The 12,393-nt window shown below is 47.7% G+C and overlaps 1 protein-coding gene across 2 annotated transcripts in view; it reads right to left on the bottom strand.

Moving 5' to 3' along the window:
• Positions 1-12,393, bottom strand: part of ITGA6 (integrin subunit alpha 6) — a 149,533-nt gene that overhangs the window by 64,635 nt on the left and 72,505 nt on the right. For both annotated transcript variants that reach the window (XM_075317330.1, XM_075317329.1), the window contains exons 2-4: positions 1,935-2,059; positions 1,047-1,126; positions 507-762 (exon numbers count right to left, since the gene is read on the bottom strand). In XM_075317330.1, the coding sequence (XP_075173445.1) occupies positions 507-762; positions 1,047-1,126; positions 1,935-2,059 (461 nt within the window). The remainder of the gene's footprint in view (positions 1-506; positions 763-1,046; positions 1,127-1,934; positions 2,060-12,393) is intronic.

Raw genomic sequence — 12,393 nt, 5'->3', positions numbered from 1 at the left:
TCCAGACTTAAGGCAGTGATTGCCTCCAAAGGATTCGCAACAAAATATTGAAAATAAAAATATTTTGTTTGGGTTTGGTTTATTTGTCCAATTACTTTTGACCTCCTAAAATGTGGAGTGTTTGTAAAGAAATGTGTACAATTCCTACAATTTCTATCAGATATTTTTGTTCAAACCTTCAAATTAAACGTTACAATCTGCACTTGAATTCTGTTGTAGAGGTTTCATTTCAAATCCAATGTGGTGGCATGCAGAGCCCAACTCGCGAAAATTGTGTCACTGTCCAAATATTTCTGGACCTAACTGTATATGTATATAAAAACTGAAAATGATAATCATAAATGGACCATCAATCTGTCAGAGACCAATGGATTGATTGCTTCAAGACAACATGTCACCATGTGATGGTAGAATGGACAGAAGGATAAAGCCTGTTCCTCTGAAGCTTCTTAGCATGCCCAAGCTTGCACAAGTATAGGAGCTTTACAGGTGACAGGACTGCATACCTTTCCAGTTGTACGTCCCAGGTGCTCCAAACACAACATAGTGATAATCCTTTGTAAATGTTGCAGCAACACCTTGCTGACAAGATCCAAATTTCTCATGACCTCTGAGTCGTCCATCACAAAAATTCCAGTCTCCTCCATCCATTTCATCTGAGATAGTGAGGTCTTGGCTCAGCAAATAACACCTTCCGGTGATATCTCGAGTTTCTTGGGGCGTATTCACAAATCTCCTTCTTTCATATCGGTGAGCACACGTCTGTGGGTTGAGATCCAACATATTAAAAATTGTATGATACTCAGAAGTATTTGGCACATGACCTCATAACCAGCACCTCCTCTACGCATTTCAATGGACACCTATTCTTAGATTGTGTGGCTAAGTATATTAGATTCTAATGATTAGAAGATATGTGCTATGGCACCAACATATTCATGGGTTCCAAATATATTACTAACGCATAATGATGGATATTTCTATATTAGAGAAACTTCTTATATAAAGTTTTTACGAAAAAGGGAAATATTTTCAACAGTACTTACCACTACCTTGCCTCCCGGTCCTTGACTTTGCACACTAACACCCATCCATTGGTCTTCTTTACTCTCCGATGACAGGTCCACTGGAGAAATAAATATTACATTTTTAATCGATAAACTATTAACTTTTATACAGGTGATTATTTGGGTGTTACTCTACTTGTGCCAGATATTGTCACACAGATCTTTGCACACACTTCACGGTCATGGTGGCATCGGGCTCTGTTCACATTGCAGATTTTGAAACTCCACCAGATGGTTTCTCTGGTGTCTCTCATCAACACATGCAGACTCAGGCGTTAACCTGCTGTGTGCTCATTCATAGTCAGGCTAGCAAAAGTAACCTCTGCTAGCCTGCTTGTTATGTTCCTTTGATCACATGTTATGAGCAAGCCAATCACATGAGCTCCTCTCATATTTAAGCTGGATGACTTTGCTTCCCCAGTAAAGCCTATGAGTTTTCATTTTTGCTGTTGGCACACATTTTTTTTTTTTTTAGCTGCGTTTTTCAGTTGAAAAAAAAAATGGTCATGTCAATTTTTTTTCTGCGTTTTTCTGAGTTTTCCACTCTGGCAATGCATTGGAAAAACGCAGCAAAATGTAGAGATCAAAAACGCAGCAAAACGCGGCCAAAAACGCACAAAAAATGCAGCGTCAAAAAAACGCAGCGTGCGCACATAGCCTAAGGACCACTAACTGGAAGGAGCCCAAAGAGGTTGTAAGATCTTTATCTACGGCGTGTTATCTACCGCATGCCCTCTAAGTATCTGGTGCAATTACAAGGTCAATACCAGCTTGAAATCAGAATTAATGTAAGGGTAATTTACAATTATTGGAACAATGACTTTTACATACTGTGCAATTAAATGACAATGCATGTCAATAATTTACCTGTATCGTCAAACTCAACCCTTTTGCATGCAGCGGTAGATGTGAGATCACAGGCAAACAGTCCACCTGATACATTAGCTTTCTGTGCAACAAAGGCCTTTGTTCTAGGTGCACCGACCAGCAATCTGTCCAATAAAAGAAAATCCTGGTTAGTTCCAAGTCTTTGTAATCGTGAAATACAAGTAGCTTTACCAAGATGAGCCCCTAAAAGTATTGACGTGTATAGTCTATATGTATAAACCTGGTGGCCACAGACAGTAACCTAATAAACATTGTGTTCTCAGGATACCTTGCAGTAAGCTACATGCTATATAACTGATAGGCGCAAGCCTTAACCCTTTCCAGCAGTGCATGGCCTAGTGCCCACGCTGCGGATTTTGCCACGGTTTTTTTTTTTTGCGAATTTGCCACGGATTTCTCGAAAATCCGCAGTACAGCGAGTCCCCAGCCATTTCTATGTGATTTTTGAAGTCTTGTGCCCATGCTGCGTTTTTTCCCCGCTGGAAAATAGTGCGGATTTCCCTGCGGAAAAATCTGCACCATGTCAATTATTCCTGAGGATTTACCTGCGGAATTTGCCAATGCAAGTGAATGTGAGGTCAAAAATCCGCAGGTCTGTTCCCACAGGGTGTTTTTCCTGTATTTTTGGTATGTATTTTTCCATCAAATCCAATGGTTAAAATCCACACCAAATTCCATATCACAATCCGCACCAAAAACGCACAAAAAACACACCAACGTTTTGGTGCGATTTTCTGGGAGATCGTGCAGATTTTTCAGCAGCAAAATCTGCACGATCTTTTGTCCGTGGACACTAGGCCTAATACTCTGATTCAGACCGTTTTGCCTGCCCTTTACTTATGCACTTGCTAAATCCTTTCACCTTAAAGGAGTTGTCTACTTTTGGGGACAATTTTTTTCTTGTACCTAAATGCATGTCTATAGGGCTTACATCATTTTTGTGTAATTGGGTTTCATTAAAAATTGTGTTCTGTTTTGATATTACAAGTTCTTTTTTTCAATTTTGATCTGTATTCATAAACCAGCAGACAGGAGAAAAAGACAAATAAAATAGTTAAAAAGAGTTCACACTTAGAGGGAATCTGTCAGCAGGTTTTTGCTACCTCATTTGAGAGCAGCATGATGTAGGCAAAGAGACCCTGAGTTCAACGATATATCACTTAGATTAGTGGCTGCAGCCCTTCTGACACAGTGAAAGATTTTAGATTTTGTATGTAGTAGCACTGGGAAAGCTGTCCCCACCCACACCAGGCTTTCAGTGCACCTTTCCATAGACAGAAGCTGCTAATCACAGAAGGGGGTGGAGTCAGACTACAGCTCACATGCTGCTGTGCCCCACTAATGATAAGGATAAGAGGATTAAACTAGCATTGCAGGTAAACAAAGACAGACTGTGAGATAAGACACACAGGGCTGAATTTTCTGTTTTAACTCTTGCAGCATGCTGTCTGCAGTTTACACTGCAGAATCCTGCTGACAGAGTCCCTTTAAAGTGAGTCTGTTAGTAGGATCCACCCTGCTAAGCCATCTACAGTATATGGGCATGTAGGTCATAGAAAATTTATTAAAATGGTACATTAATATCTATGATGCAAAGTCTTAATCCAGAGAAAAACAGATTTTTCTTAATATGTAAATGAGCTGTTCAAATATATGGACCGGCTATAGATCTCCCTGCCAATCTTCCTCTAGAGATTACTTTAAATGAAAGGGGTGTTACTAGAGTGGGACATGTAGATCAGGAGAGCAGACTGTCAGTCATTACATGTCTCACACTGTCCCGCCCATACATCTTAACAGCTCATTTACTTATTAAGAAAAATTCATTTTTCTCTGGAATAAGGCATTGGATCGCAGATATAAATGCACTATTTTATTAATCTTTCTATGACTTTGAGATTTTTAAAAGAGAATATATTAAAGATAGATAGTCATAGAGTTTTCTATATTATACAACGGTGGCTCAGCGGTTAGCACTGCAGTCTTGCAGCGCTGGGGTCCTAGGTTCAAATCCCACCAAGGACACCATCTGCAAGGAGTTTGTATGGTCTCCCCGTGTTTGCGTTGGTTTCCACTGGGATCTCTGGTTTCTTCCCACACTCCAAAAATATACTCATAGAGAACCTAGATTGTGAGCCCCAATAGGGACAGTGTTACCATTGTATGTAAAGTGCTGTGGAATTAACAGCGCTATATAAATGAATAAATATTATTATTATTGTATTATCACAAATTAAGGGAGTTTGTGCGGTACTCACAAGAAAATTCTGCAGTTACTCTATGTGACAGCAGATTCCCTGTATTCTCCCCTGCGGGTGGCCTCATGTATGAGATATGCATACTTGCGTTTATGGACCAACTAATTTAATTCCGCTTCTTACAATAGAAGAGAATTGAAAGAAGTTGGATAAGCCAAATCACATAGGAAAATCACGACAGTGTGCGCATCTCACACTGTCAAGATTCAGCACACAGAACGATCACAGACTTTTCTTCCGAGATCATACAACCCCTTTAAATAAATATGCGGCTTCCATGACCTTTATATACGTATCATAAATGTGAGAAAAGTGCATGTTTTCTTTTCTTTTTGGACATAAAACTGGAATGTTTTTACAACGCGGAAAGATTTCCACAGATATTCATTATCATTACATTATGGCTGTATAAAGTTTATTGATGAGAAGGTCACTGCAGCGGATCTGGAGTAATTCAATCTACTGTAAGATTCATACAATAAGCTCCTCAGCAGATCTGACTTGGCAGTGACACGTATGATGACATGAGGGTGTATTTACAGCGGGGAATGGCTGAGACGTATAGATCTAGGTGACAGCGCAGTCATTAAATTAAGTGACAGTAAATTAAGGTTTGGCAGCACAATTAAGTACACACATAAATGAGTATTTTCAGATTGTTATTTGAAAAACAAGACCTTTTGCATTTTACGGTTTTAAAATAAATTGCATCCCTTTCAGAGATACTTACTGTTTGTTAAAATGTGTAGCCATTTCTGAGATATTACCACTTTTCTTTTGTTTACAGTTCAGTGGCTGGATACCGACCACCTCTGCTGTATGACAGAGGTGGCTGATGACTCGCGCAGGTTGTAAGCGCTGCCGTACTCATTGAGGTTACCATTCTGTACTGAGCTGCCTCCTGTTACCTTCTTTCCTGCTGCTGGTGAGTTTCTAAAGGCCACTTTAGACACAGAGATAAATCTGTGGCAGATCTGTGGTTGCAGTGAAATTGTGGACAATCAGTGCCAGGTTTGTGGCTCTGTACAAATGGAACAATATGTCCATGATTTCACTGCAACCACAGATCTGCCAAAGATTTATCTCTGTGTGTAAAGTGGCCTTAAGGCTATAGGGAGGCGTAGGCAGATTCTGCTGGAATTTATCTCTGCTGTGTCCTGCAGAGTTTTAGTTCCATGGCCTATCCCCAAGTGGCAGCAGGGGATTTATCAGGCAGCTCTTCCTATCACTCCTCGCCTAATTGAAGTGCTAGTTCAGTCTGTCTATAGTTCCCTGCCTGGTGCTTTCTGGTATTGTCTCTCCCGTTTTCTGACCCCGTTTGCCTACTCGTTTACCGCATCCTCTCTGCTGCTGACCTCGGATACATATTTTGATCCTGCCCTTACCCTGCATTGCCTCACTGTCTTATGCTTTCATCAACCTATGTGTCTGACTCTTCGGTCAACTGCTGCAGTCTCGAGGATTCTCCTGGATTAGTACCTGGTGACTACCGGCAGCCCAATCCATCCTCACCATCAGAGACTCTAATCTCTAATGGACACCCGGTAGTCACCTAGTCATGCCCCTCCATGCTAAGCCTGTCCCATGGCGCAGTGTGTCCACACCCACCAGTGTAACATTGGTGTGGCGCCCTGGACAAGCCAGGGGCCACAGGTAACAACACACAAACACCCCCACCCCCAGAAGTTTCACAGCAGACATCCCCAGTGTGACCTGATTCCTTCCTTGGGCTCAGACAGACACACCAGGTGGGCGGAGTCAGGAGATGGGGACGCCCACCCAGGAGTTTGGCTGGCCTGGGGCAGGAAGCAGGCCCAGACAAGTCTAGGAGAGGAAGAGAAAGGAGGGCTGCAGAGAGGCAGACACAGACTGGGGCCTAGGTTGGAGCCTAGGGCTCTCGTGCAGCAGAGAGTGAGGCAGACGGTAGTGGCCGTCTGCAGGGAGCCGGGCAGACAGTTAGTGGAACCGTAGGTAGCCGGGGCTGGGCGGTGGCCCACCGGTACTGAATCGGGGAGCCAGCTGGAAACCGGAGCGCAGGAGGAGAGTACGGGAGGTGCAGGAAAGGACTTACATTACCAACCTGGGGTCAGGGGAAAAACACCGCAGCCGCCTGTGGGACCTGTCCATCCAGCCGTTTGTTTCAGCAGAGACTCTGTGTGTATCATTGGGCTGAGTGAGTACCACCGTGCCGTGCGGCACAGCGCTGCCCCCGCGACCCTGCACCTCGCCAGGCCCCGTAGCCCGCCTGCCATCCATCCCTACCCCATCACCGGGCCCCGAGACAACCAACCCCCCTACCCACGGAGGGGACATAACAACTACGCTGCTCCCTGTCATCGCTCCCGGGATCCCCGTCCAGAGCAGCGGTGGTGTCACAACCTCACCACAACCGTGGGTGGCGTCACGGACAATCTCCCCTACCTGATTCCCTTTTTACTGTGGAGCCTGGGATCACAGACCGGGTCACGCCACCGTGATACCCACAGAAGTGACCCCGTGGCCCGGATCTGAGTACCCCTGGTCCCCGGGCGACACATTGGCAAAACATACTCAGTGCTTTGAAGCTCTTTTCTATTGAGCTTGTAAGCGCTTGCCTTTAAGTTGACCAGAATCACTGGACAGCGTTCTTAGCTCATAATCCTGGCCAGCTTTAGTTCAGTGCTTACAACCTAGATAGCAGTGATGGTCGGTCTCCTACGCAATGAACTGTAAATAAAAAAAAGTTAATATCACAAGAACGGCTGCAATTTTAAACAAACAGTAAATTGCAAAATTGCTTGTTTTTACAAGGATCATCAAACCATACCCACATATGAAAAGGAGAATAACTTTTTAAAGAGTAACCTTTTGGTTTACATTAAAATCACAACCACTCGTAAGTTAGTAAGCTGTATTAGGCTGCGTGCCTACAATCAGCATTCACAGCGTTTTAGACACAGCATGCTTGAGCTGCGTCCAAACCGCTGCGATGTGCAGTACCAGCACAGTGGACGGAATTTGTAGGCTTTCTGTGCCGCAGTATGTCAATTGTTTGCTGCAGAGTTGCAAGTGTCCTCCGTAGAGAGAATAGAAGAGAGGGACCACAGTGCACCGAACCCTGATCATGTGTATGAGCAGCTGCGGTCTCCTGTGTTCTCCAGCGGAGGAGTCTCGCGGCCCCACAGGTCCAGACCCACCGCGGATGCAGCGAGTCCTGATCGTACCCTTGGGGGGTAGATGCAGCTACATCCAATACACTAAAGGGTACTTTACACGCTGCGATCTCGCTAGCGAGCGTACCCGCCCCCGTTGGTTGTGCGACACGGGCAAATTGCTGTCCGTGGCGCACAACATCGCTTACACCCGTCACACGGACTTACCTGCCCTGCGATGTCGCTCTGGCCGGCGAACCGCCTCCTTTCTAAGGGGGGCGGTTTGTGCGGTGTCACAGCGACGTCACATGGCAGGCGTCCAATAGAAGCGGAGGGGCAGAGATGAGCGGCTGTAACATCCCGCACACCTGCTTCCTTCCGCATTGCCAGTGGACACAGGTAAGGAGATGTTCATCACTCCTGCGGTGTCACACATAGCGATGTGTGGTGCCGCAGGAACGACGAACAACATCGTACCTGCAGCAGCAGCGATATTTGGAAAAGGAGCCGACGTGTCAACGATCAACGATTTTGGACGTTTTTTGCGATCGTTGATCATCGCTCCTTGGTGTCACACGCTGCGATGCCGCTAACGGCGCCGGATGTGCGTCACTAACGACGTGACCCCGATGATATATCGTTACCGATGTAAAGCACCCTTAAGTGTCTACTGTATTAAAGTGGCCCAACTTTCTCCCAAGAGCAGATGTGGGGGAAAGATAAATCAAGCGGTTGGATTTTTACATGGCCAATCTTTTTGTACTTAAGATACATTACCAGACATCTGCATTATTTTTTTTTCTGGTAAAATAACAGGCACCATAGCTAGTGTTTAGCGAGTAGTTGACTATTTGCACTCGCTATGCTGTTAGCGACTACTGTCCACACCTCACATATTCGTTATGAGTAGCGGGCGCAATGTAAGTCAACGGGAAACACTCGCTAAGTAGCGAGTAACCTGAAAGCTGTACTTTTCATGTGAGTAGCGAATAGTACGGCTTTTCTGTTACTCGCTACTTAGCGAGTATTTCCCATTGACTTACATTGCGCCCGCTACTCGTAACGAATATGCGAGTAGTGGACAGTACTCACTAACAGCATAGCTAGTACGAATCGTCAACTACTCACTCAACACTAAATATAATGGAAAGCTGACAGACCCCATTATAGTCCAGTGGATCCTCCTAGTGCTGATTAAACCTATAACATAACTAATCTGTTTTCCGCATTAATTCTCTTTCCAGAACAGAAGCAATGAATTGCAAAACGCAGAAAATTATAAACCCGTGTAAAAGCTGTGATAATAATGAGTCAAATGTGAGACTGATCACTGCATGTCTCATTATAGAAATATGATACATTCCTGAAGGCTTTCAATTGTAAATTTTGTCCGGACTTGTTTTGCTAATGTACAGACAGATGAATAAGTCTGCGTGTTCGCATGTGTGTCTGTCTACTCATTTATGTAGAGTATATAAAAGGTAATGTATTGTGTGTTTTACCGAGACCACGATTCCATAAATTCTAAGTACAAGTAATGTTCATCTTTTGGTGCTGAAAGATTTCAATTTACTGCTGCAAAAAAACATGTATTGGGATATACATGCATAAGATGGAGGACACGGCTTCCAAAACTATCATGGCTAGAGGATTATAAAAAAGAATTATCTAATGCAGGGGCGGACGCAGACAAAAAAGGGTCCCTGAGCAAGAATAATATATGGGCCAATAGCAAATCATAATGCACAATTCCACCTGCTTTGGAGGTAGAAGTGGCCCCTCACCCCTTGAACAGGCTGCACCAATGCAATGTCCATGCACCTCTAAAGGAATAGCCCGTACTGCTGCCCCAAAGGGGCTCAAGGGAGGGCAGCATGACTAGGAGGGTGTCACGCTCCCCGGGTCCTCGGCTCCCCTCCCCGGGTCCTCTGCTCCGCTCCCCGGGTCCTCAGCCCCGCTCCCCGGCTCACCTGCCACGCTCCCCGCTCTCCAGCCTCCGGTGCCCGTCCTTCCCAGGCCCCCTGGTCTCCGATCCCGGCGCCCGACGGCTTCCCAGGCCCTGGCCGGCTCCCCTGCGTCCTCCTCTCAGCTTCCTTCCCTGGCTTCTGGCACCCGGGCCGCGCGCATGCGCATTAGGGCGCGCGCGCGGTCACTGACCCTTTCTTAAAGGGCCAGCGTCCATTAACAGGAAATGAGGCTAAACAGGTACAGGGTATAAAGGGGTTTATTGTCCAAGGGGGCGGGGCCTGATCTTCGTGTTTCCTAAGCTAGGAGTCAGGTCTCCTGGTGTCGCTGTGTATATACTCACCTATCTCTCTTGTAGAGCCGTGCCTGCCTCGCCATCCGGTCCTGCCGTATCCTGAACCCCGAACGCTGTCCATCTGCCATCCTGACAGTCCGCACCATCTCGGATCCCTGCGGTGACCCGTCATCTCGCTCCAAAGGTTCCGGACCCCACCTGACATCACCTCGGCTTCCGAACCTGAGCTGCGTCACCCGGACTACCACCAGTGACTCCGTGGTCCCAGGGACTTCTCCGTTATACTCGTGTGCACGGACTGTTCTGCTGCCTATAGTGCTCCAGCTACCGGACCCCTTACCACCATCAAGGAGTTCGGCCCAGTGGATCCACCTCCTGGGTCTGCCCGTCCACCTGGCCCTGACAGTAAGATCAGGCCATGGATCCCGCTGCAGCACTAGCAGCCGTACAGGAGGAACTCCAACGCCAGCGTGAAGTCCAGACCCGCATGCTGCAGTTCATGTCTTCTGTAGACGCCCGCCTGAACACGCTACAAGCGGCAGTTACGACTTCAACATCCCGGGCTTCCACTAGTCAATCCACGGATCCAGCTCCTGTGGCGACTTCTTCAGATACCACCAGACTCCGGTTGGCTTCACCACCCCGGTACGCCGGAGACCCCAAGACCTGCAGGGGATTCTTAAACCAATGCTCCCTTCATTTCACGCAGCTGCCGCATTTGTTTGCCTCCGACCAAGCCAAGGTCGCCTTCATCATGTCCCATCTAGAGGGTGAGGCACTGGCGTGGATGAACCCCTTGTGGGAGAAGGGGGATCCTGTGACCACGAACATCCAGGAGTTCCTGCAGGCATTCCGTGGTACCTTTGATGAGCCCGGACGCGCCTCCGCGTCTGCTTCGTCTCTTCTCCGGTTACGTCAGGGGACTCTGACGGTGGGTCAATACGCGATCCGGTTTCGCACCCTGGCCTCAGAACTCGGGTGGAACAACGAGGCCCTAACCGCCGCCTTCTGGGAAGGACTCTCAGGGCGAATTAAAGACGAGCTGGCGGGTCGTGACGTACCGACCACCCTGGATGCCCTGATTGCCCTAGCGACTCGAGTGGACATTCGCTTTCAGGAGCGATCCAAGGAAGTGTCCCGTGAGAGACGTCCGGTACGGCATTCCTCTCCTCCGCAGAAACCCTCCGTACTTCAGTCATCGACAGCTGGGGCCCTCGTCCACGAGCCCATGCAGATCGACCGAGTGCGGCAGTCTGAAGAACGTCGAGCAGAGCGGCTCGCCAAGGGTCTCTGCTTTTACTGCGGTGAGGGCACACACCTGCTACGCTCCTGTCCAGAGAGGCCGGGAAACTCCAAAGCCTAGGGTTGGTAGGAGAGGCCACCCTAGGTGCTGGGACTCTCTCAGACCCGGTTACATGGACAGTGCAAGTGACAACGGGAGAGACGCGGTTCACGGCTGATGCCTACCTCGATTCCGGGGCAGCAGGCAATTTCATCCAGCAGGCCACGGTGGACAAGTACCAGGTGCCTGTTATTCCACTCGACAAGCCCCTAGTGATTGCCTCTGTGGATGGGAGACCCCTCTCTGACACCATCTCCTGGATCACCAGGCCGGTCGAACTGCGTATCGGTGCCCTTCACACCGAGAACATCGCTTTCTACGTCCTCCCACACATGTCCCATCAGATCCTGCTGGGACTTCCATGGTTGCGGACACACGAACCATCAGTCAGCTGGGGCACTGGCGAAATCACCCGATAGGGCTCTTCGTGTCATGAGAGGTGCCTAAAGTCCATACAACCCATCCGACGACCTCCGGTTCCAGAGAACCTACCGGGGCTGCCCTCGGCCTATTGGTCCTTTGCAGATGTTTTTGATAAAAAGGAATCCGAGGTACTGCCGCCACATCGTCCATACGATTGTGCCATCGACCTGCTCCCAGGAACAACACCACCACGAGGACGGATATATCCATTATCTCCAGCCGAAACAAGGGCCATGTCTGCTTACATCTCAGAGAGCCTGGCAAGGGGATTCATTCGGAGATCCTCCTCTCCTGCTGGAGCAGGTTTCTTCTTTGTCAAGAAGAAAGAGGGCGACTTACGCCCATGCATAGACTACCGGGGTTTGAATCAAATCACCGTAAAAAACAAGTACCCTCTGCCGCTCATCCCCGAATTGTTTGACCGGCTTAGAGGAGCTCGTGTGTTCACCAAGCTGGATCTTCGGGGTGCTTACAATCTGGTACGCATCCGCTCTGGTGACGAATGGAAGACCGCGTTCAATACGCGCGATGGACATTATGAATACTGCGTGATGCCCTTCGGCCTGTGTAACGCTCCTGCCGTCTTTCAAGAACTGGTGAACGACGTGTTCCGGGACCTTCTCTATATCTGTGTGGTAGTGTATCTAGATGACATCCTTGTCTTCTCTCCGGACCTCCAAACCCACAGAGAAAACGTACAGCTGGTTCTACAAAGACTGAGAGAGAATCGTCTGTACGCAAAGTATGAGAAGTGTGTCTTTGAGCAGTCTTCTCTCCCCTTTCTGGGGTACATCATCTCCGATACTGGACTGCAGATGGATCCCAAGAAGGTCTCCGCCATTCTCAACTGGCCTCCTCCTTCTGGACTGAAGGCAATCCAACGCTTCCTGGGATTCGCCAACTACTACCGCCAGTTTATCCCTCACTTCTCTGCCTTGACTGCTCCTCTCTCCGCTTTGACTAAGAAAGAGGCTAATCCAAAGGACTGGTCACCTGCGGCCGACGCCGCGTTTGGCTCTCTGAA

Source organism: Anomaloglossus baeobatrachus, chromosome 7 (genome assembly GCF_048569485.1).
Source record: "Anomaloglossus baeobatrachus isolate aAnoBae1 chromosome 7, aAnoBae1.hap1, whole genome shotgun sequence".
Lineage (NCBI taxonomy): Eukaryota > Metazoa > Chordata > Amphibia > Anura > Aromobatidae > Anomaloglossus > Anomaloglossus baeobatrachus.
The sequence above is the reverse complement of the archived record's forward strand: the minus strand, read 5'-3'. Positions and strand labels throughout refer to the sequence as shown.